The following is a 26335-nucleotide window of genomic DNA, read 5'->3' as shown; positions in this document are numbered from 1 at the left end:
TCAAAATAAGACTGATTGAAAACAGGTTTGGAAGGGCAATGCTGATTCAACCTAAAGTATATAGCATTAGGTATAGGAAGCCTGCAACACACCCACATGATTAATAGAGTCATTTAAAAGATTTTGGAGCAGTTATCACAAATTGCTACTCTAACTCAAAGAACGGGGAGTTCTTTAATCTTGTGGAGCTATTGGGCTAGCTGGGATATGCTTCATAGAAGACATAAACTGAGCAATGATTAAGAGGAATAAAGGATTCCAATTTGCAGGAATGGGGGATCATTTTAGGTGGTCATGACAGATAGTGTGTCCAGAAAAATAAAAAAGGAGAGTATCAGGAGAGAGGTCACCTCCCCTGCACATATCCTCAAAGAGGACAGCCCTTTTAAAAGGTAATATTAATACTTTGCCACGACAGCCTGCTATTTGCTTATCCAAAATCAATTCTCCTATTTTTTCCTGCTGGCAGTCAGATTCTTGATTTTGTTACAGCAGTGTGGGAGCCTGGCCTAATTATCTGCATGGCTACCTGACGCAGTTCTGACCAATTAGATTTAGCAGAAATTGTTGTGTGAGGTTTCTGAAAAGCTGCGTAAAAGTGGGAGATACTCCTCTGTTGCACAAATGCTTGTGTGATCTATGTTCTTTCCATTCTTTCCATTCTGCCTGGAAATCAGATATAAGGGTAGAGCCATAGCTGCTGTCTTGTAATACTGAATGGAAGGTCAGCAAGACAGCATGCCCTGCTGACGAGTCCCATCACTGCTGAATGAATGGCACACGAACCTTTTGCTGTGGGAGAAAGAGAAACCCCTCCTTGGGCTACTCAATGTTATTTTGGATTTTCTGCTACCAGCATTCAAACACAATCCCTACCTGGTAAAGCTGTTGTCAGTATAATGAAGAGAAATTCGAGAAACCATGCAAGAAGCAAGACCAAGAGCCCTGAAGTATACTAGTCGGAGGGTGGCAGGGTCTTGTACACTGTCCCAGCTCTCCCATGGTCCCACTTGAAAGCCTGCCAACCAGGCTTGCTCTTCTGCTCTTAGGACCGGCCACAGCTTTGAGTGTGACACAGGGAATGTCTACTGCATGAGGTCCAAGTCGTGGGTTCTAATTTCCATTTGGCTGAGTCAGTCTCTTAGCCACCTGCACAAGGATAGTGTCCGCCTAGACTATCTCACAGCATGCGTGGAGGAGTCACATGTGGGAGTGCTCTATAAAACCGTGAGAGGCTGTTGTTTCTTCTCCGAGCCCTCCCCCCACAGAGCCACCAAACTGGCAGGTGGGTGCGTATCTGAGACTCCATCAGCCTAACGCTGTTTGCCATGACCCGGTGATTCCCTGAGGCTCTGCCCTGCCTAATTTACAGGCCTACCCAAGCTGACAGTGGATTTTCCATATGCATGGCTGGTCTTTGCTTATACTCCACAAAACAAACAAACAAACAAACAAACAACCTTGAGAAATGGTAGGTGAATGTGAAGGAGCATCCTACTATTGTTGCTCCCAAACTGTACTGAATTATTTTCAGAGCAGATGCCACATATAGCTTCAACAGGCTCACTCATGGTGCTGATACAAAAACCAACATTTAAAAGGCTGTTTTTCACAAATCTATTCTAATTAATTACCTCCATTGCAGAAATGAGAGGTCTTAATTACTTAATGTTTTACGTCTGGAAATTCTCATGCTTGAATAAAAGAATCCCATTCCAAAGCCCATAAAACATGATTTTGAGACACACAGAAACTTATACTAAAGTTTCTCAACATAATTTTCCTGTTACATTTCAATAGGAGATAATAGCTACCATCTATATGGTATGTTAGATTTTTACAAAGTATGTATGTTCACATTAATTCCTTTGATTCCTATCATAACATTGATTTATATGCTAATATGCTCAATTTATAGAAAAGGACCTGAAGCTCAGAGAAATAAGCACAGTAGTTGAAAAGACCTGTTGATGATGAATGAGTCTGTGTATGGGAATTATGTAGGGCAGATTTACAGGTTCCATCGATAACTCCCCCTAACTTTTCCTGTGGCTCGGTGTCCTCTGTTGATACTTAGAACTTACCTATAGTCCTAGCTTTACTCTTTGAATTCTACCTATCAACATTTTCTGAGTACTCACTATGAGTTGGATTCTATTAGACACCTTCTATGCATTAGGTAACCCCTTCTATGTTTTATTATATACATTTTATGAGAAGCTCAGAGAGGTTTAGCAATTTTCCCACTGTCACAAAGCCAGCAAGTATAAGACCCAAGTGTTGCCCTCTAAAGCTCACGGCTTTCTCTGTTCTGTTTGCTGCCCTGGAGGGACTTAGAACTTAGGGACATTCTAGAACTTAGGTCCCTCCAAAATTTGACCTCTTCTTACATACCCAATCCCATTTCCTGTCAAGAGCCTCATCTTTGATGTTGTTGATGTTGCTTTAATGAGGTTCGGGTCCTTTCTCACTCCCTAAATGGGTGGTTCCCATGCAGTGTCATAATTAGACTCCTGTTTTCTCACGTGAAATACCCTGTGTCCTCTTCTTCCCATCAAACCCATTCATCTCCCATCAAACCCATTCATCTCCCATGACCAAGTCAGTCCCTCTCATCTATGAACAGTTTCTCCATGATTTAATCTCACAGCCTCCTTGGCTTTCTATAGGATAGGCTACTTTTGCCACGTCTTGTGATTCTCCTTTCCAGTTGTTTTCATGTTTGCATTTTATTTCCACAATACAATTGCAAAGCCTGCTAGGGGAGAAAGCCATATGCTTCTTTTTGTCCTGATGCAGTTCCAAGCCAACACACACAAAGCATGTGGTCAATATACTTTTGGCAAGAATAGCTCCTCCCTATGTGGGCCTGCCTGCAGGTAGGCTCCCTATTTCACAAGAGAAATTCCTAATGCTGTAACTATAAAGACAATGAGACCTACAGACAAACAAGACAGTGTCTTTATTTTGGGGATACCAGGCTAACTCTGCTAAATATAGCCCTTTGTCAAGGACAAGACAGTCTCGGCCAGATTTTCATAATCTTACTACGTTTACCTGCTTCAGATGTTCGCTGAGGGCGATTCTCAGGCTGCCATTCCTCCTGTTTAGCATCTCACAGGTCATGAGGGTGTAGAAGATCGCAGTGCACACTAGGGGCATGCAGAAGTAGAAGCCGAAGAGCCACCAGTCCTTCCCGTCTTGGTAGAACTGTGAACACAGAAAAGGGAGAGAGGAGGAGGGGGCTTTACAATGCAAACTAGCTGCACAGTGCCTCTGGGAGCTTTAGCATCTTCCTGTTCGCTGTCTGGTTGTTGTAATGAGCTTGGGGGTGGTGCTCAAAACTCAATTAAATTGGAGACTCTAGAAGTTACCCTGGCTTTATAAAATAGTACACGAATGAACTGCATTAAAATAAATTTACCCTGGCAAAGATACTTTTTATAAATGGAAGTTGATTTTAATATTCAAATGGAAGAGCCCCAATCAATAAAAAGAATCCCGTTCCAAAGCCCATAAAACATGATTTTGAGACACACAGAATATGTATTTATCTTTATTAATGAGCCTCCAGGTTTTCCTAGTGCCTGGTTTACTTTTGATTATTATGATCAAAGTGTACTTAATGTGAATATCTTGCTTGGAACCAGGGAGGTTATGAATGGCTTATCTGTGTAGCTTTGGTCACTGGGAGTTAACTCTTTGCTTGGAACTCCTGCTATGTGACCTCGCAGCCAGCCAGTTTGAGCCATTCATTATCATGCCTCTTCTCGCTCTTTTTTAACACTTACCACCTGGAAAATATCAAAACAGAGTACCTTATCTGAAAGCATATTGAGCATTGTCTCCCTGTGGGCAGGATTTGTAAATACCAGGATTATTTACTTTTATGTCTTTTTAAAGAAGAAAAGTTAATACCCTATAAAAATGGAAATTGGAAAATTATATATATACTCTTCTTCCCACTAAATTAATTATACTTGGGAAGGAAATGCTTCTTTCCTTATTCTCATTTTCAGATTGTTTATTTACTACGGATAATGCAGCCTCCCGTAGTATCTCAGTTCCCACATAATGCAGCCTCCCGTAGTATCTCAGTTCCCACAGTAAAAGCTACTCATGCCGCTCTATGAAAAACTAGACAGTTTCTGAATATAGAAAGAGGCACAGTGGGCTGCATTTATAGCATGTTTATTAAAATAGCCTATAAATGGTCCCTGAGGAAGAAAAGTTCTGGGCAGAGGTTCTTAACTATTTTTATGCCACAGACCTCTTTGGAAGTCTGGTGAAGATTATAATCCTTTCTTAGAATAATACTTTTACATGAATAAAATAAAAGATGTAAGGTTGTAATGGAAATCAGTTATACAGAAATGGTATCAAATTATTTAAAATAAAATTCTGATATATGTATTTATTAACCAATTAAATGACATATCTAATGGTGGTTCTCATAACTGTCAGAATGTTGAAGTAATGATGAGCGTAAATGATATTTCAAAGTTATACAGGTGTCATATGGTATGAAAATGTGTTATTTCTATTAGTGAAAAAAATCGTGATACTGTTAAATACTATTGTATGTTCATTGCCTAGATTCATAATAGAAGGAAATGATAAAATTTCAGTTAGAAGTTAGTGAAAATACACATGTAATTTATTATTCATTCAAGTTCACAGACCCCTGAATTTTATCATCAGGTTAAGTACAAATTCCCAAAGGGTTTGGTTATTTCAGGTCTGTTTATACCAATATTTCCCTGCCCACATCACACTGTTGAGAGGTTTCTGTACTGGACTTAAAAAACAAACAAACAGGAAAAATCAGAGGGACTCTCTTTTTTTTAAGTGCACAATAAACACTGCTTTAAGAACCCTCTTCAACTTGTAACCCCTTCTTCCAGGTGCATTGCTGACTGGTGTGAATGGCTCAAAAGCAGCTCCAGAGGGTCTGGAAGCTGACCCCTGCGGAGACTGGATGGAGTCCCTGCCCCTCCCTGGCAGAGGCCTGTAGAGCAACGGGTCACAAATTCCCTTTGAACTGATGTCATCAGCAAGGGTATGGAGGGGCCTCCCTCCAGTCTGTTAGAGCAAAGTTGAGGAGGAAAGTGTGGAACAAAGAGAAGAAATAAAATTAGAAAAAAGAACAGGAGGAGAAAGAGAATGCCAAATATTAAGAAAAATCATCAGTTCAAACTCATACCCTTTACTGCAACGCTCTCGGTTCCTGCTGTCTGAAAGGTGGCTACCCCTGCTTGACTACTCTACACAGGAGACTCGGTCATTACGAAGTATCTCGTTTCATTTTGTCCACTTCTAGTGATTAGTAAGCTGCTTCTTTTTTTAATTTAATATTTTATTTATTTATTTTTAGATAGAGGGTAAGGGAGGGAGAAAGAGAGGGAGAGAAACATCCATTCGTGGTTGCCTCTTGCATGCACCCTGCTGGGGACCTGGCCCACAACCCAGGCATGTGCCCTGACTGGGAATCAAACTAGCAAGCTTTTAGTTCACAGGCTGGCGCTCAATCCACTGAGCCACACTAGCGAGGGCATTAAGCTCTCTAACGTTTTATCCAGAAATATTTATATTGCTTATTTACACTACCCAAATTCTTACTGATTTTGTTTTTCACTGTGGGGATTTGACTTAGTAAAAAAAAGTCAGTAGATAAGCAGACCTTAATTTTTAGTTTGCCAGTTCGGCAGCTTTCATGAGTAATTCCAGTTTTCAAACAAGAACGTGTAAGCAGGATAACTGGTCAACTGTAAAACCACTCATTTTGTAAATTTTCCAAGTTAAGAAAACATACCTTGAGATGTCTGTAAATGATTAAATGTGGAATATGAGCTGCATGAAACTCACATCAAAGCACTAAATTATGCTGATTTAAGAGAAATAGTTACCCTTCTGGTTTTCCTCCTGAGGCCCCCTTTGACTAGTTTTGCAAAGGTAATACACGCTTTAAGAATGTTTCCCAATACACTCATGTGATTAAGCTTTTCAGAGAAACATTAATGTGACCAGGTGTACTAAGCAACAACTGAATTTGTTAAACTGGACAATTTAAAAAAAAGTTCTGCAACTTTACATTATTTGTACATGTAAGTATGACTTCCCACTTTGAGTTAGTAAAGCTCTCTTTAAAAAGTGTGTGAGCAACATGTATTTCCCCAAGTAACATGAAATAAGTATCAGCATGTGCTCTACTCCCTATTATAAAAACAAATAGCACTTTATACGTATACATCCCTCTGTTTTTAGTAAATGTATTTCAGAATTCTGAGCTGTTCAGTGCAGAACAAAAGTTGTATCTACAGTTGTGCTACAAGAGTAAAAACAAAATAATTGTTCTATTCCAGAAGCTAAGCCCTGGGTTAACGTCTTTTTGTGTGTGTGTGCAACTGAAGAATACCTAACCTACCACACCGGGCACTGTGGGGGTGTCAACAAGTCTTGGTAAAGCTAAAATGAAGCCCTCCTCCCCCGTCCTCCCCAATTAACCCCCTTTAAACTATTTGTACCTGCATGAACTTTGACGTGGCATTGAGCATACAGGTTTTGTGCTGCTCACCCTTGTATTCAAAGGGCACCATGACAAAGCCGATGGCTTCAGGGATGGCCAGGATGAAAGAGAGGATCCAGATGGAGACGATCTCAATGGCAGTGACCAAGGGGATCCCGATCCCCTGAACTCGACTCCAGGAGGCAACGGCTCTGTACCTGGAAGGAAATGGAGCGATGGAAATTTTAAATTATTTCAATTTAAGAAAATTATAAATGCCACAGCTCCTTCCCTTGGCCAGTGACCAAGCATTGGCTTTTTAGGGACTTTCTGTGAGCCTTTCTGTGAAAAACAGGTGGGCCGTTAACAGTTCTACCCATTTGGAAATCCATTGCCTAGCAAATCTGAGTTTGAAGTCTTCATTGGCATTTAGCAAAATCTTGTGAGTGTAGAATGTGGCAGCATCGGATAGGTGTGTCTGTGATTTTTAAGTTGGGGGGAAATTGGATGATGGAAGAATAGTAAAAGCTGCGGATACTTATTCTGGTTATATCATACTTTTCTTTATATATTCAAAACACTTGAAATCTTATCTATGGAGCTAGATACCCTTAAGTGAATAGATACCCTTAAGTGACCATAGATACTCCATCATCTCCTCTCTTCTTCCACCCTCAAAATATGATCACAGTGGGCTTGTACCAGGTGGCAGTTTTAGTAAATAGACAGAATTTCTGGTAAATGTCAAAGAATGACTATATCTCTCCCATCATGGTCCCATGATGCTACCATATATAAAAATGACAAAGATGCCTTGATTTCTAATCTTTAGGGTTTACAGTCTAATAGAAAAATGGGTTCTTATAGAAGTGTAGAATATAAATGTGACTAAACAATTATGCCAATTAAAAACAAATCGGCACTAAGAAGTTGTGTTGACCTTTTTTTACTTTAATATTTTTGTGATGATAATCACATTTAAGTGTTAAGTCTAAAGAAAGTTTGGTTTCAGAAATTCTATGGTCTTTGATCAGATGCGATGGTCTGGTGCTAACTACTTTCAGACTTAGTATTGAGAAGGGACCTGTGATGTAGTGTGGTATTTTAGTGGCTCCATTCTTCAAATTTTTGTTGCTGTTGTAATGGAAAGGAAACATTGTCTTTTTATAGCTTCATTAGATAGTGCCAGAAAAAGGCTGTAAAACAGACCAAGGCATTGGAGACAGGTGTACATGGGTTCACAGGACATGTGACTTAATGTGGAAGATTAGTCAGTAAAGCCAAGGCAACCAACAAGCTACCCATATCCATCAAGATGAGTCCCACCCTTATATTCAGTGCTCTGTCTCAGAATACCTTCAAGGTATATCTGTGAAAACACAGATTCTAGGAATTATACTATCTTGTCTTCACTATAGATTAGAACCTATAGTTTTGGTATGTGTAATACCATATAGCATATATACAGTACAATTTGCAGAAGAAATGTTTTGCAAAAGATTTCTAGGGTAAATAAGATTGATGTAAATCTGTAAAAATCTGTAAAAAAAAAAAAAGTCCAGATTAGTTCAGAATGGAATAAAATACAGCTATGCAAACAGACCAAGGAAATCCTTTTACAGTATGGCCAAGATTGTATTTTTAAATTTATGGCTATGTCCAGTGGGATCAAGACCTATTTATTTTGCTTTCCATTTCTGTTTACTTTTCTTTGTTGCCTTATTAGACTGGCAGCCTGATGTTCAGTGAACTCTAGAAGGAGTGGAGACAGAATGTCTGTACCCTGAGGCTGTCAGTGAGTTGTATCTATTTCTTCTCCCCTCCTCTTAGTTCAGTTACAGGAAAGGTGATTTAAATAAAACACTTTATCTCTTAAGGGAGTAAGAAAACCAGATGTCTTAGGCAGCATGGGAGACAGAAGTTAGTTTAAGTAAGAAAATGTGGTCAGTGTGTTCTTATGATGGATATGCTCACAGACCAGTTTCATTTTACAATGAAAATGCCATAAATTCCCAGAATATTACATGTCTATAATCCAATGTAAATTGAATATCGAAAAATGAGTAGAGGCAATTTTTAGTGTCTTGTTTAGTGGATTATTTATAGTTGCTCCTTCATTAACACACACACTGATCTTGATAAAATCTCTATGAAATGGGGGGGGAGGAGGATTGAATGTGGGAGGTGGGGGTGGGTAGGGCAGGGGAGAGTAATGGGGGGAAAAGGGAACAACTGTAATTGAACAACAATAAAAAGCCTCTATGAAATGAGAAAATAACCATAAGAGCAATTAAAACCAATTATGATGATGGAGATGGGGACAGGTCTGGAAAATAAGAAATACTGGGATTCAAGATGTCAGCCAAGTAGGTGGATATTACACTCACCTCCTCCCAGGACCAAACTAGAATTATAACTGAAATATAGAGCAATCAGCCTAGTAGCCAACTGAGCAGCCAACGGAAGACTAGCTTGAGAGAAGTCTTGTAACCAAGTATTTACAGAAGAAGCCACAATGAGACTGGTAGGAAGGACAGAGACTTGCAAAGGGCTGGCTCGGCTCCCATGGCAGCAGCTGAGATTCCAGAGAGACATCTTAGTTGCAGAGGTTCCCTGAGAAGCATGGGGGTCTCAGTCCCAAGCCAGGATCCCCAGCCCTGAGCACCAGAGCTGAGAAGAGGTGCCCACTTAACATCTGGTTGTGGAAATCAGTGGGGATTCTGTCCATCAGGGAGAGACAAGAGTCAGCTAGAGACACAGATGCCCTCTTGAAGGGCCAGCAAGGAAAATCTTGTTTGCAGCCAGTCATGCTGGGCTCTGGCAGAGGGGGGGGGGGCATACAGAGTCACATGAGGAGAGACTGGGGTTTGTGGCTCTGGAGAGAGAGCTAAAGGGACAGCCACAAGGATCCCTGTGCTGAGTCCCTCGCACATCTCAGATGCCATCTTATTTGTAGTATCAGCCTGGGGGAATTTAGCCTCGCCTCTGGATGAAAGATACAAACAAAATAAAGGTAAAGGGATGAAAAAGATATTTCATGCAAATGGAAATGAAAAAAAAAAGCTAAGGTAACAATACTTTTATCTGACAAAATAGACTTTAAAACAAAGACTATAACAAGAGACAAAGGAGGACACTACATAATGATAAATGGAGCAATCTAACAGAGGATATAACCCTTGTAAACATTTATGTACCCAACATAGGGGCACTTACATGTATATAAATTAAAAATGGAACTGCCTTATCACCCAGTGATTCCACTTGTGGGAAGATACTTGAAGAAACCGAAACACTAATTCTAAAAAATTTATGCACCCCTATGTTCATTGCAACATTACTTACAATAGCCAAGATTTGGAAGCAGTCCAAGTGCCCATCAGTAGATGAGTGGATAAAAAAGCTGTGGTACATTTACACAAAGGAATACTACACGGCCATAAAAAGAAGGAAATCTTACTTTTTGTGACAGCACAGATGGACCTGGAGAGTATTTTGCTAAGTGAAATAAGCCATTTAGAGAAAGACAAATACTGTATGATTTCACTTATATGTGGAATCTAATCAACAAAATAAACTGACAAATAAAATAGAAACAAACTTCATAGATACAGAAAACACACTGACTGCTGTCAGAGGGGAAGGTGGGTGGGGGGCTAGGTGAAGAAGTGAAGGGATTAAGCAAAATAAAATAAAATAAAACTCATAGACACAGACAACAGTGTGGGCTTACCAGAGGGAAAGAGGGGTGGCAGGAGGTGTAGGAGGGTATGGGGGGATAAACGATGGAAGGAGACTTGACTTGGGGTGGGGAACCCACAATGCAATGTAATTTATCTAATAGGCATTTAAACTCACCCAAACTGTCTCTTGTCTTCTTCCTTGACCTCATGCCTGCCCTTTCTCCAGTCTTTACCACCTCGGGCCAAAACTTTAAAGTCAGCTTTCATTCCCCTTTCTCTCTTCCACCATTTTATTTATTGTCTCTGCCCACCCCCCCCTTTAGAATGTAAGCTCCATAGGTAGATGTTCTGTGTGTCGGTCACACAAATAGGTGCTGAATAAGTATTTGTTGAATTAATCGTCTGTGTTTCTTTACTGATGCATTTGTCTGTGGTGGCCAAAGTCAATAGCACACTACATTCTAAACATTTTCTAATGTTTCAAGCCGCCTCTTAATTAGCCAATAGATAAAGGGCCAATACATTCAGAATTTTAGAAACAAATAACTAAATCACCAGGAGGAACCTTTGGGCTGGTGGTTCTCTCCTTCGTGTTCCAGTTTGGAGCCTGAGGACTGGCATTGCCGTGTTCTCTGCCTGGCCTCCCGTGGATTTGGGAGGCCTGGAGCGGGGCTCTGGCCTGCCGGTTCCTGGTGAGTCTTCCCATGATGTCACCCTGTGCCCTGTCATGTGATGTGCCAAAATAAAAGTATAAATTATGTTTTATTTATTAAGATGTTTGTTGCCATATGAAGCATGGGGAAAAATAGTTTTACAGTTGTTCATCTGGAAAACAATTCAATAATTAATAACCAATAATGCAAGAATAAACTCTGTGTTTCATTTACTCACAACTGTAACCCTACTTTTGCCTCACCCTGTATTTTTTTCTTTTATTAAAGATTTTATTTATTTTTAGAGAGACGGGAAGGGAGGGAGAAAGAGAGGAAGAGAAACAACAATGTGTGGTTGCCTCTCAAGCAACCCCTACTGGGGACCTGGCCCCCAACCCAGGCATGTGCCCTGACTGGGAATTGAACTGGCGACCCTTTGGTTTGCAGGTTGGCACTCAATCTACTGAGATTTATATTTCTATAAATAGATTTTTACACGTTTTTAAGACCAGAGATATTTATTGAGTATTTTTAAATCTTTATGGTATGGTCTGGGATAGTCATTAAATTTTTAAAAGTTTAGTATTGAATGTATCGATACTTTAAAACAGTGTAAAAACCAATTCAAATGATACTACTTCAACAAAACTTTTTAATTCTTATTCTTTGTCTATTTCTATTCTCATAAACATAGTTTAAATATAAAAATCATCAGTTACTATTTTATTTTTAGCTTTACTTACATTTTATTATAAAAATACTCATGTTTCTACAGAGGCATGGCATGTATTAATTTAATGGCTACCCAATATAACAAGACATTGGTAAAATTTACTTAAACTTTATCTTATGTTCACATTTGTAGTCTTTGAAGGTTGTGAATAACACACCTACAAATTTTTTTTCTCATTTTCAATGATTTTCTAGAATTAATTATATGAGTGGGTAGGATAACTGAAGTACCTTAAAAACCCTTCTATCAGGTACCTATCAATACTTGTATACATTAGAATTCATTATGTTTCCTTTAATTTTTCCATTTTATAAGGTAAAGTGGCACTTCTGTCTTAACCTCTGTATGTCTCTAACAGTGAACCTGACTACTTGTAATGTGTGTTTATGATTTATGCCTCATGTGATAGACAAACCAATTGCTGTAGAGAGGTTTGGAGGTAAAAGCTAGCAAAGAGAATTTTAAAGAGAAACATGGTTTGGTGCGTTAAAAGATAACTGCAGACACTTTGACACTTCTTCATCTGAGCCCTTCAACTGGGGTGCAGCTGCAATGATGCTTTGCCAGTTTCAGGCCTGGCCTCTAAGCAGAGCAGCAGGTTCCCCTTGGAGCCCTGAGCCTGCTGCACAGAATGTGTGTTGAAGGGCCCCAGACTACGTGGAGAGGGAGATGGGCTTCGCTGAGCTCAGCCTTCCAGCTGTGCTGGCTGACAGGCCAGACATGTGAGCCGCGGACCCAGGAGACACTCAGCTGCCAGCTGAAATCCAGCTGGTGAGATAATAATAAAATTGTTTAAAATGGTGTAAATCGCTGTTTTGGGGTAGTTGGTTATCAAAGAAAAATGAGCTAGAAAAATTAACCAGTTTCCTAATTTTGATATCAGAGTTAAGATTAAGAAAATGAATAACTGTGCGCAATGGGGAATAGAACCCAAAAAGAGACCCTGAGTTGTCCTACGGCCATTGTTGACTTTGTCCAGTACCTAGGCTCTCTGCCTTCCGACTCAGCCACTTCTTCCACGTCCTCACTACTGGCATGCAGCAAAGGAAAACGGTAATACCAGGAGAATGAGGAGAAACCGCGTCCGTGTCTATGTAAAAAGGAAGGTTTTCAGAGAATCACCTCCATGCTTCTTACGGTAGGACAAATCTCTGAGGATACCACAGAGACCACTGAGCAGTTATTTGAAGTGATGGCATGAAGAACTGACATTGACTTTTGAGTTTGAAGCATATCTAAGTTGCCTTATTAATGGATCTTTGTGACTTTTCTGGGTATGTAATTATACATCATTCTGGAGCAGTTGTTAAAGGGTTTGATCTTTTTACAACCTCCTTCCCTAGGCAACTTCTAACTACAAGTTGAATATGTACCCAGACCTTTTTACTGGTCTGACCCCTGTCATCTTCCACTTCAAACATGACTATTAACTCCAAAGAACAGCACTGATTCTCCTCCCCCACTCCTGCTCTCTTTTTTCCTCCCACCAAACTCAAAGGAACACATAAAACTTTTCACAGCATGTAATAATATCTATTTTGATCATTGGTAATGGGTGATTATTCATGTTTTGTTGGGAAAAATTCATTCATTTTAGAAGTATACTTTTAGAAGTACCCAGCCTTAGCATTTAAAAAATTATTTCACTGACCCTAGCTGGGTAGCTCAGTTGGTTAGAGCATTGTCCCTGTGTGCCAAGGTTTTGGGTTCAATCCCTGGTCAAGGCACATACAAGAAACAATCAATGAATAAATAAGTGAAACAACAAAATCAATGTCTCTCTGTCTCCATCTCTCTCTCTTCCCCTTCCTCTTTCTCTCTAAAATGAATAAGTAAAATAAATTAAAAATCATTTCACTGATAAAGCTGAATTAAGGATCAAAGTTAATTTCTAAATTTCCTGTCTTTTTATGGAATTTCCACTTTATCTTTTTCTTAAGTGACTATGGATGTAAAATACAAATAATAAGAGTCAGTTTTGAGGAGGAATTAGTGAAATGGTCAAACTGAGACGAGTCTAGAGTGGAAATGAACAATGGAAGTTTACCAATTTTGGTACAAGTCAAAAGCATCTCATTTACCTTATTCAGATCGGAAGCTGATAGAGCTTGTCTTTGATCCTATAGCATCTGTGCTCCTTGAATGATCAACAGAATAATAAACTGTACAGCACTTGGATGTACAGTCACTCTCATTATTTTCCCAAAAACAACGGAAATGAAAGATATGCATAATATTTAAAAATATAAAAACATCTTGAACACTTTCTGAGCCATAATTTGACTCAGCTCATGCAACGATAGCATGGATGTCCAAGTTGCAAATTGTTCTATCATGGGTCCAGTTTCCCTGTTTTTGCTCCTTGATTTCGGAAAAAAAATAAAGATTTTAATATTTTTAGTAGAATACAATGCAACCAAATGAAGACTCAAAGCAAATGTATCTTATCTTTAGGAATTAAATGTGAATGATTCATTCTGCAGTGTGAAAGCTTTTGAAACGGAAATGGCAAGATGGATTCCTTACATACAGGTCCCAAAGCTTAGAGTCCAAGCCAAATGAAATGTAAAAATAATAAAGAAAGGACCCAGAGAACAAAGAATGATGAGCTTATTACCAAGGAAAAACCTCCTTGATTAAGATAGATTTTTGTGGGAGTGGAATTTTAAAATGGTTTATCTTCTTGATCTAAAACCGAGACCCAGTCTTAATTAAAACCAAGAACATCTCATCTGATACAGAATTGACCATTTGTGATTGAACATTTAGTTAATTTTTCCCATGCATGGAGGTGATGAGGTGAATCTATATCCTTCTACCCTCCCCCCCACTACTCCCCAGTCACTACCCCATCCCCTACCTCCAGCTGCACACAGGTAGTTTCTACTGGGGAATCTAAGCTTAGCAAGATGGTCCTCTGAGATTCTCCTAAGGAAGAAAGAGGGGGCAGAACAAGGTAAGCTAGAGAAGGAATGGGGTTTTTTTGATGACTTAGGAATCCCATTGCCTGAATGCCTGCATCACATATTTTATTCTCCCTTATGCCCAAGTCCGTGTCTTCACCCCAGGACAGCTCCTACAGGACACAGCCAGGCCTCACTCTCCACATCTGTCCATCACACCCTTCCTGCTCAGGTCTCTCTGGTGAACTAAATTGTGCATTATACCACTCAGTGTAGGGATGCTTTATTATATAGCTTATCACTGAAGAGTAGGTGCCTTAGAATTTTTTTATCAAGAAAAAATTTATTAAATAGATTTATATGAAATATATTAGGAACCACTGTACTGTGCCACGTAACACTATAAATCATACTCTAAATTTTGTAATAAAAATTTTTACAGGGATGAAAAGTTGCTTATTCATATACCAACTGTCATACCAGGAAAATTCGTTCCTGTCTTTTGGCCTCTCTTTTCATCAATGACTCTCTTCTCAGAGCATGATAAGTTTTAAAAGAGATTTTATTGTTTATAGGAGCCAGGCATCTTCCTGGTCTTCATTATCCTATTTCTTATTCCTGTTTGTCATGTGCTTGTCTTGTCAGTCTTTGGCTTTGGTTAGATGTTTCTTCAGAGGTATGGTTTTCTTTTAGAATGCTGAATAACTCCTAAAATTCATTATCATGCTGGGTTTTTTTTCTTCCTTTCTTTCTTTTTTTTTAAAGATTTCATCCATTTATTTTTAGAGAGGGGAAGGGAGGGAGAAAGAGAAGGAGAGAAGCATCAATGTGTGGTTGCTTCTCTCGTACCCCCTACTGGGGACCTGGCCTGCAACCCAGGCATGTGCCTTGACTGGGAATTGGACCAGTGACCCTTTAGTTTACAGGCTGGTGCTCAATCCACTGAGCCACACCAGCCAGGGCATCATCCTGGTTTTTACCTAAACTTTGGGACAAAGTTTACTTAACTTTTAAAATAACATCTCCCCAGTTTTGATTGAGCTTTTGTAAAGACAATAGTAGGGGTGGAAGTAGCTCTGGACTGGGAACGTGCTGTATGCCGGTGTTGACCCAGGCCTCTGTGTTCTGGTCCATGTGCCTGCATGTGCTTCTGCTTTAGAGCTGTCTGTCCAGAGAAAATCAGTGTTGATATAGAATAAAAGTCAAAGGAATGAGCTGTGCAAATGAAAAAAATATCATGTATAGGATGGTGTTGAGTATATAAGGAAAATGGATAACAGATAATAGAAGTAAATAAACTTAGAAATTTTTCCTTCTCTTAGAAGAACGTTATAAAAACCCACGACTCTCTCCCTAAACATAAACTATGAATATTTATCATATTTCTTTCAAGGAATTTTATATTCATATGTTTATATATATAAATTATATTTAACATCCTTATCCATTTTCCTAACATGGGGCAATAAGGCTGCTTTCAACTTTTGTTACAAATAGTCTTGTAAAGGACATCTCTGTGCATGATAAATTCTCTGTTCTAATTTTGGTTTCCTTAAAATTAACCCCCCAGATCATAATTACTGGGTCAGAAGGCAAAACCATTTGCAGGATTTAATTTTCCAAAAGGGTCATTCAAATCTCAACTCCTGCCATATATTAGAAACATGCTTTTTCATTAGAATTTCCTTGTTGCCACAAGGGTGCCAAATGAATATAATTGGCAAAGTGCTCTAGGTACAAATTGCCTGAGCCAAAGGCGGCTAATAACCAGCGAATGTGAAAAGCAATTCTAAACTGCACAGCAAGATTGTTAATATTTTAATTCACTTGAAACTAACAAGTGTCCTGGCACCAACTCTCGAGGCTTTTTGACTTCCATTCTTCACGACAAAAATGCTTTTCTAAATCCGACAAAAGAGTGAAGGGAAAGAACCACGTTACCTGTCAACGCTGAGAGCACAGAGATTGAGGACGGTGATCCCCACTGAGGACTTCTGCAAAAAGGGGAACAGCTTGCACAGAAATATGCCAAAGTCGTTGTGATCAAAAGGCCAGCGCCCAGCCAGCAGCTGCAAAAAGGAGACACCGTAGTGAGAACTGGCAGAGCTGGCATGGAGTACATGGACATGCACTTCTAATTATCTTCCAAACTTCTAAATTTTATTACTCATTATGCATTCCAGTGAGCATGGTGGTAACCGTCTTCTTCTTTTCATATTTTAAAGCCTCAGCAATTTGGAAAGGCATGGAAAATGATAAATATAATAATGGAAGATACAAATGTTTGATCTTATGTGAAGTAGGCATACCAACTACTTTTCAAAGAGCAGCAAAAGTATGGGGCTTGGGTGACAGCTTAACAGAGAAGCAGGCAGTCATCTCTTATCCATTCTTGCTAAACCATGAGTTAAGCAGATCATTCTCACATTTTCAGCTAGTGACATTGGAAGATTATATTATCTTCTGACAAGCAGCCAAAGTTCTGAATGCGAGGTTATGAGGAATACTGGGAAGACGAAGTGGTTTAGGATGTGCTGATTCTGTCAGCTGGTTAACACCCAAAGCCATTTGGAACTTACCTTTCCTCTGTGCTTAAGGAGCTGGCTGCCTCAGTAGAGGTGTCATGAGTGGCCTTTCTCTATTTAGGCTCAAACTTGCCTAAAACATGGGTCCCCTGATCTGTTTGTAGCATTTGCAGAAAGTCTATTTTTTCTTGTGACAATTTAACGTCTTTGTTGGTGGGAAAGGTTGGACACCCTCTAGTGGTCATGGTTAAATAGCAAGAACATGAAGTCCCATGAGTTGCTGATACTCATCTAATTTGGTATTGTACTAGGAGCAGAAAAATTACAAGGGGAAAGGAAGTCCCTGCTGAATATATGATGCCTTTTCAAGAGTAAAGGTGGCATTGACTTCTTTTCTAATTTTTGCTTAGTGATTCATAATTTAAACTTATTCCACTAAGTTGGAAATACTATCCAACTAACTAGACAAATTTGTCTTTTCCTGCAAAGTACTTATTGTCATAGTAACTCTAAGCTGAGCTTCAGATTTCTGTTCTACAACTTCTAAAACATTATATGAGGTTTAATTTCATGGTCAATGTGGTCATTTACATGAGTCCATTGAAAGAGGGTGGGAAATAAGTGCCCCATCGATACCAAATCAGAACCTATGAATTTTGAGGATTTAGTAACATAGGGTTACTATGTTACATCTAAAATTCTATTTTTATGGCTTAAACCCTATATGATTTTATTTCAGAAGTTTTTAGTTTTCTAACATATTTCCTTTTCTTCTGGATAGTTTTCTAAAAGAACTTTTGCCTTCAATCCAATCTTGCCTCTGGTTTCTTCTTCCTCGTACGCTAACTAGTCTTGGTCGGTGAGTTCTCAGAATTTCCACATAACTTTTGTCCGAGAACAACTGGTAGGCTCTTCACAAAAACACTGCTGTAAACTCTGACAATTTTCATGAAGCTAACGAACAATTATACCATCACTGATTGCTGGTTATTAATGCCTGATGCAAGTAAAGACATAAAACACTATTTCCAGGATGAATCACCCCCTATAAAGAAAAGAGAACCTGAAAACTACGTTTTATAGAAGGAGAGTATACTATGTTATCCCAGAATTGTAATTCTCCATTAAAGACTGCAGAGATGTAATTAAAGTGTGTGGGGGTTGTTTCAGGGGATGGTTTGGAACAGTTGAACTGTTGTGTTGTCGTTGGTTCATTCCCTGAAACATGATCCCAAGCCCACGGGGGAGGATTTCCCAATTCAAACATCTAGCAAAGAGAGGAAAGAGAAGGGTACATCTTGCCTAAGGGGGACTCCGAAGTCCTGTGAAGGTCTGGGTGACAAGTACTAAGAAACATGATCCAGAAAATCCCACAAGTGAGCATGCATCGTTTTGGGCCCTTCCAGTCTCCATGGATTTTTTCCCTTTTTCATGCTTGTGTAAACTCAACTAGGGTTAAGTATAAAGGAAGGACTGAAGGGGAAGATATCATGGTATTGGTGGGCACCCAAAAGATCATTGAATTGTCTGTCTTTACATACATAGGTGTTTTGTTATTTTTGTTGTTATTTCCACTCCCCAGGGGTGAGTGTGGATTCTTTTTGGAAAGTATGGACAAAGGGGACTGAAAGGAATCATTGGGGGGACTTCTTAGGTACAGTCGCAGTGTAGACTTCTCCAGCCTATGTCTGCTTATTTCTGAAAGAGCTATGGCGAGTAACCACTCCAGTGCCACCAGGGGAGAGTGGGCCCCTGCTGGAGGGCAGCTTCTGTCCTTTCTGGTTAAATGGGGCTTCTTCAGAGAGGCCCTCCTTAACTACCCAGGCTCAGATGAGGTAGGACCTGCTTGTTCATCTCATTGTTGGAACCAGAGTTGGAGTAATCATCCATTTAAAGTCCCATTTAAACTCCTTTCTGCTCACTCTGCTGTATCAATAAAATATATATAAAAAGAAGGGGCCATCAAAGAGGCATAGAGTGTAGCTCACCCATTTTTGTCTCATTAGAAGAGGCATTGGAACTTCTGAAAGACCATTGGGAATGTATCTTTTCTTTTATATACTACCATTTAAAATGGAAAATACAAACTTTAAAATGGTGAAAATAAGCTGTATAAGAACATTAGGAAAAGCAAGTCTCCCTTCTAACCAAGGCCCCTAAACTTCCTGCCCAAAGGCAACCACTGTTAATTGTGAACTGTGTTTTATTCCAGAAACTCCCCACGTACATAAAAGCATATGGCTTTTATAAAAACAAGTGGAACCATATGGAAAATAATACCTATTACCAGTCTTTTATGCATTGTTTTCCTCAAGTACTTTTCTGGGAAGCCTAAGTAAAAGGTTTTGATTTTTAAAAGCACATTGATGAAACAGTTTAGGCTAGGATAGAAAGAGATAAGTAACTGCTTAGGATAAATTAGACCATGGCAAAAGAACTACTTGGTTTCATTAATGTGAATAAGCTTTTACCAACTAGTTCACAGGGTTAATCTGGCACCTTGGAGCAATCATAGCTTATTTTTGCCATAACAGGGTCTGCACTCTTACACAGCCTTCATATTTATAATTTCCAACCACATTACACACTACTTAGCACATAGGAGGTGTTGAATGAATTAATGATTCCAACTCCTTAACTTGGGAAAATATATTCATATTTTGAAGTTAGAAAATACCCATTTTGCCTTGAAAATACATTCATCTTGCAATATACTTTCTGTTTAAAAGTTATTTCGTAGTATCTCAAAGTAGTATTTCTACTCTTTGAAAGAAGCAATGCACCTACCAACTAGTTGCTTGAGAAAGTGGGAGAATACTGTTCTATTTAAGACCCAGGTTGAAGAGCACATGGCACAAGCTCTTGGGGACCTCTTGCTTTGGGCTGTGACGGGGCTGCTCGGCCTGGAAGAGCTGCACAGCAGGCACCTGGAGATGACGCACATCTGTGGCCTAAATGCACTCTGAGCCCTCCTGGTCCCCAGGGGATCTCGGCGGAACACCGAGGAGCAACCACGGAGGCAGCGGAGGGTGACCTGTGGAGCACGGATTTTACTGAAGGACACTTGCCTTGGTTCTTATGTAGGGGTTTTTTCTACATTTGAAATATAATTACAGTCCCAATCATTATCTGAAAACTAACATGCTGCTCAATGGCACAAATGAATGTGGAAATCCTGCTTTGTGTGACTGATTTGGATTGTGTCAAAATCAACATCATAAAATTGACAGGCTACATTTTTTTAACCTGTCAAAACAGATTTGCCTAAGGACTTGTACCACATGGTACACTGATAAGCGCCCTGTTTTTAGAATGACTAGGTCCAAAAGCAGGATGTCCTCTACTATATTTAGTGCAAAGCAGTATCTGCCCAGTTGGGAACTTTCAGATAAGTGCAATGTACCTGTTTATGTCAGTTTTTTGGAACACACCCAAGAACCAGAAACTACGCAAAAATATAAGGAGCCAATGGTTAAGGGGAGATTTACACTCTAAGCTCGTGTACTTCACTGATGGGTGCACTGGCTTGAGTCTTCATGGCAGGTTGACTTATTCTCACTTTACACCCAATGCTGTAAAGCTTAGCTTGTGTTGTTCTTTAGTCCATTGCTTCTAATTAATAGGAACCTTCCAGAGTGATAGTTCTTAGTCTTGGCTGTACGTTAGAATGGTTTAGGGAGCATTTACAAATCCCAGTGCCTGGGCCATGCCCCTAGATTAGTGCTTCTCATCTTTGTACTCAAGGGACATTTGGTAATATCCGGAGACAGTTTTGGTTATTACAACTGGTGAGGAGGAGAAGGGAGGCTACTAACATCGATTGGGTGGAGGCCAGTGATGCTGCCAAACACTCTGCAATGCATAGGAAAGGCCAACAAATAATTATCCAGCCCAAAGTGTCAATAATGCTGAGGTTGAAAACCATACTGTAGACCAATTCAATCAGAATCTTTGGGGTTGGGACCAAGGCCTCATGGTTTTTAAAGCCCCCAGGTGATTCCAATATGCAGCCAAGGCTGAGAATTGTTTCTTTAGCACCATTTCCGGTGCGGGGAGGAGGGTCTGAGGTGGAGCCTGAGAATCTGCATTTCCAGCCAGTTCCCAGTGATGCTGATGCTGCTGGTTCACCACCCACATGTTGCGAACTACTGCTCTAGAGGCACCGTGGTTGGCAAAATAATGACAGCTGACAGCCTGATAATGCAGGAGGAGCAGAAAAGAGTCTAAATCAGACCCAAGAAATAAAAAGTCACAATGGTTTGGGGTCATGTAGCCAGCATCCCATTACCCTTCCACCCTGCCGGTCCCTAAAAACATCCCTACAAAAAGGTACAGGTGACCCAACTGGTATGCCTAACCCCACTGTTGCAGTCTCGTGTGGTAGGCCTCACTGGTGCCATGCCACAAAATACGGCTGTTCTTTCTCTAAATTCAGCTGAGGTGGTGAACTCCGGAGACTGAGGTTCAAGTACGAGATTTGCCTGTTACCAACTGTGTGATCTTGGGTGAGCCACTTCCCCGCTCTAAGTCTCACTCCTCTATCTGTTAATGGGGTGGTTCTCATGTCTGCCACATGGCTGATGACTATTTGGGAGGCTTGAATGGACAATGTTTATGGAAGAATTCTGCAAACTGCATGCACACCACACAAATACTAGTTATTTTGAACTCCTATGATTTGCAATCATAAATTAAAATATACCATTTATGTACAACTTAAAAAAAACAATATAAATGAATTTCCCCCTTTATCCATTCCAGATGTAAATATTCCCTGCTGTTAGATGTTATTACTTGGACATTATTTTTCTAATCGGCCTGACATCCAAATAATGGGATAAATAAAACCAGTGGCACATTTTTCTTTGTGTTTATTTTCCCTCCACCCTGTCTGGTGAGGCTGAGGGATTCCCTTCCTCCCCTTCATCTTGTTCCACCCACCCTAGACAGGAACGAGGGATTTATGAGTACAGTCTGTAATAGCTGAAGAACTCAAAGTAGATAAAAGGCTGTCTTCCTCTCAGCATGAATTACTGTAGGGTCCCGTGGAATCAGACACGACGGACAAGGAACCAGTCTTCAGAAAAGTGGGGTTCGAGGTGGTCTTTCTTGCTGGGGGAGGGGCTGGGATGTAGAAGTCGTCAGTACACTGTCGAAACAGAGGCATCTTTCCAAAAGCACAGACTGAGATCATTACACAGTCTGTGCCACCCCGCACAGGCCTTTAAAATGAGAACATGCTCTCTGGCTGCTGCAAATTGACAATCAAATATGATAAATCAACCACTTTGGGTGACCCAGAATAGACTTTGCTCCGCCATTGCGCTTTGGTTGCTTCTGCACTGAGGCAGCACTTTCATAGAAACACACACAGCCTGTGGCTGCTCCCCTATCCACACACTTTTTCCTTCCATCCACTCGTCTTGCCTCCTGACCAGCCCAAGCCCTTCGAGTGCACGACATGTGCAGAGCAGAGCAGGGGCTCCATGAATGTTCACGCTCTGGCACTAGGTGCCCTCGGTGACCTGGGGGTGGAGGAGCACAACAATTCAATTAGTTAAAGTAAAGCGAGGAGTCTGGCCTACTAGTTAGGTGTGGGCCCTGAAGCTTCACTCCCTGGGTCAGGCAGAAGGCTCTGCAATGCTCCTGACCTTGGCATGTTAGTCAATGTCAACCCTCTGGCTTCTCAGCTTCCTCCTCTAGAAAATGAAGACAGAGATGGCGGCTGCCTCAGAGGACTGCTGTGGGCAACTGAAGAGACAATCCATAGAAAGGGCTTTGGTGAAATAAGTATCTGGGAATGCGAGCTATTCGCATGGCCTGTGGTGGTCCCTGTCTACTTTTTGTCTTGTTTTCCAATGAGACTGCTAAGGAGGATCACCCAGATCACCCAGGGGCAGGGTGCTCGCAGGCCACAGAAGCATAAAAGCGCCCGTTCTCATGGAGATAACTACCTAGAGGATGAAATAAGTAATGGTTCCTGATGAAGTCATAAGAAACATTTAGTGGGGACACAGCAGAAGAAGGTGGTATGGCGCAATGACAAAGAGAACAGGCTCTGCTACCCGCTGTTGTGGGCCCTGGTATGACTTAGGCGAGTTAACTGTGCTTCACTGAAGATGGAGAAGAAAAGAGAACCTGTGCCTTTTGGGTGATGTGAGTGAGGAATGAACTTAGCACAGGGCCTGGCCCATCGCCGATCATAAAGGTTGGTCCTGTGAGAGACGGTTTCGGAGGAACTGCCCCTGCTACTCTGCGCTTAGTCTGGAAGACGTGGAACTGCTGTGACTGCTCGCTACCCAGAGCCTCCACTGTTGAATATTCAGTGTTTCAGTTTTTGCTGAGGTCTTAACTTTTAGAATCTGAAACACTTAGATGTTAATAACAACCAGGTGGAGGAGAGGGGGTGAAAAAAGAAAAATACTTTTAAAAATTGGAGTTCCAGAGCCATGAAGTTTTTTCCTTAGAGGAAAGATGATTCATCGAAGATAAGAGCTCATTATACCCAACAGCGTCAGTCACCTGAAGGCTGGCAATGAAAAGAAATGTCTCTTTCTGATAGCTTTACCATGAGGGTGCTAATCTGGAAGCAAGGGACTTGAGATTTCTGCTTAATTTTGCATGCGTAAAACCAAAGGATCATTGGATGGACAAGAATTAAACTTTGCTAAAGTAGAAAAATCAGAAATACTCGATATCAAAATTACACAGGCTAGTGCTAAATACAGGGGTTGGGCAAAAGTAGCCTTATAGTTGTGAGTACGCAAAACACAGAGTTTATTCTTGTATTATTATTTGGTAATTATTGTGTTCATTATTTGTACTACAACTTTAACCTACTTTTGCCCACACCTGTGTACGTGTCGATTCTTTAACATGTCATTCAGAGCAGAGAGGAGAATCATGCTGGAGAGAATGCATGCTGGCTTTTCCTGAGTGGAGAGAAGGTTTCACACTTGGGTCCTGAGTGGAGCCTTACATTCACTTTAGACAATGTGCAGGCATAGTTAATGGTGGAAAATAAGTGCCCCAGCCGGGACTCACAGTAAGGCCCAACAGCTAATGAAAGCGTTGTATTGTTTATTTTCACTGGTGGTCTCCATGGGAGTACATGCTAGCACTTACTTGACAGAAACAAGCAGGCCAAAACAAAGTAGAACAAAACAGAACAAACCAGTAGTGATCCCCACACAGAGATTCAGGCAGTAGCCCCCCAAAACTAACCAGGAAGGAGGTGATAAGTAGGAAAAAGGGAAAATCAATAGTATATTTGAAAGCATGCAGCTTATTGAATGATTTTATGTAGAAGATCTTAAGAACTGGAGTTAATTCTTCATCACAAAGACGTCGTATGTCATGTGGTCGTAATTAGCCTGTGTGTAGACGGAAACAATGGCCGAACAAAGACACAGTATGTGGCGTGAAGAAAATGATACCATATGTGTCTTTTGGGGGAAAAATGCAATTGATGCCAAAGCCGATGTGTTACAGTAAATAAGGTTGAGGTGATTTTGAATACTTGGTAACAGAAATTCATTAGAAAATAAAACTTCACCATTTCCAATAGCTGAGGCATAAAGTGAAATAGGAAGACACATTCAAGGTGTCTGGGGCACCAGTCCTGTTGTCATGCGTCACGTAACGACAATGTGCATTTCAACAAGGCGTCCGTTAGAGCTTTAGAAGCCTTGGCTGTCTTCTAGGGACATGCTGTGTGTGGTCCAGAGAGTTCTTAAAACCACAGAAGTTTTATTTAATGTGCAGAGAGAAGGATGGGATGTACTGCAGGGAAGTCAGAAATTCTGGCTTCCAGCTCTAAACCTGTTGAAAATCTTTGGGCCTTGGGTCCCTCCTCTGACAAATGAAAATGTTGGGCTAGAACTAAATTTTCTTTAAATTCCCTGCCAGCTCTTACATTGTATGATTTCTTTCATATAAGAATTCCAGTGTGTAACTGGTTTCTCTGAAACTGTTATTAACTCCATTTATCCCTAACCTAATCTCAATTTTTTCCTTCACTTTATATAGTTAATTTCATTTTCCCCATTTTTTCTTTTAACCTTCCCATTATTAAACATTTTAGTCTTTTTGCCTTTGTCTTTTACCCCCAAAAGTTAAGGATGTCAGAACCTGTGGGATACCACAGACTGAAGCTTTAAGACTATTTATTTACTTTGAATGGATGAGTAGTATTTTAGTTCTCTCCAGGGAAAAAGTAAAAGATACAGTACATCTGTCCAGTGAGCCATAGCATCATGCTGTAAATACAATCCTAACTATATGTAAAATGCAGGAAAATAGTAGATAAGTGGCTATTTTAAGCTCCTGGCCAAGGGCCTATTATAAATAATACTGTAAAATTAAGGCTTTTAAAATAGTTTTGAAGATTAGTTTCATATTGCTTTATGTTTTATTTTCGGTCATTTGCAAATGAGATCACATTAACTAGTATTTGTCAAGAACAACAGATTTTAACCTAGTTTTACTTCCAACTTGATATTTGATACATGTTGCACCTCCACTGCAGAAATTTTGTTTTAGTGCTGGTAGAACAAAAAACATAATATTTGGGGTCTAATATAATCAGCCCACAGTGATGCTGGTGCTCCTTCCTTAGACACTGGAATGCTCGGAGAGACTTGTTTTCTCTCTCAAGTGTTTTCTTTTCATTTTCTTAAGGACCCAGGATGTTGTTCCGCATGCAGCAATTGCCTAAGGAATATTGACTTCCATGAGAATCAGCCATTTAAGCGAATGTTAGTAACACCAGCCTGGTAAGAAACATTTATCTTCAGTTTTTAAAACTATAGTATCTCTCAGACATCATCTAGATCTCTAAGTGATCTCTGCCGGCTCTCTGGTATCCTTGAGAACCTGCCATGGGGTCTGCAAGATCCAGGGATCATTAAGAGATTATCGCCTATTTCACTGGTTGACACGTGTAGTGTGGATGCAAAAGCAGCTGTGGTGAGAGCCACTGGCACCCTAGCACGAGTCAGGACAGCGGCACCCAACCGCTCAAGCAGTCAAAAAGCGGAGGGTGAAGAGTAATGATGAGGAGTTCAGCAAGGTCACAGGATAGAAGAGCAATATACAAACACTGATTGCATTTTATGTACAAGCAAAGAAAAACCAAAAAATGAATTTGAGGGACAATTCCACTCAAAATAGCATAAAAAATACTTAAGAATAAGTTTAGCAAAAGAAGTGTAAGACAGAGTTGAGAACCAAGATGGCGGCGTAGGTAGACACACTGCGCCTCCTCGCACAACCAGAACTGACAGAGAATCGAACAGCAAGGGGGACCAACACCAAGAAAATAGAAAATAACCA

General features: G+C 40.3%; 1 protein-coding gene and 1 long non-coding RNA gene across 4 annotated transcripts in view; one reads left to right on the top strand and one right to left on the bottom strand.

Annotated features, from left to right (window-relative positions):
- Window positions 1-26335, top strand: part of LOC112312674 (uncharacterized) — a 251719-nt gene that overhangs the window by 44838 nt on the left and 180546 nt on the right. For all 3 annotated transcript variants that reach the window (XR_006656660.2, XR_008425222.1, XR_011650348.1), the window contains exon 4: window positions 25682-25776. This is a non-coding gene — a long non-coding RNA (uncharacterized lncRNA). The remainder of the gene's footprint in view (window positions 1-25681; window positions 25777-26335) is intronic.
- The window catches only part of EDNRA (endothelin receptor type A), a 54060-nt gene that overhangs the window by 5706 nt on the left and 22019 nt on the right, over window positions 1-26335 (bottom strand). The window contains exons 3-5 of the mRNA XM_024569256.3: window positions 16419-16546; window positions 6525-6723; window positions 3058-3210 (exon numbers count right to left, since the gene is read on the bottom strand). Coding sequence (XP_024425024.1) covers window positions 3058-3210; window positions 6525-6723; window positions 16419-16546 — 480 coding nt within the window. The remainder of the gene's footprint in view (window positions 1-3057; window positions 3211-6524; window positions 6724-16418; window positions 16547-26335) is intronic.

Source organism: Desmodus rotundus, chromosome 9, assembly GCF_022682495.2.
Source record: "Desmodus rotundus isolate HL8 chromosome 9, HLdesRot8A.1, whole genome shotgun sequence".
NCBI lineage: Eukaryota > Metazoa > Chordata > Mammalia > Chiroptera > Phyllostomidae > Desmodus > Desmodus rotundus.
This window is presented reverse-complemented; position numbering and strand designations above follow the sequence as displayed.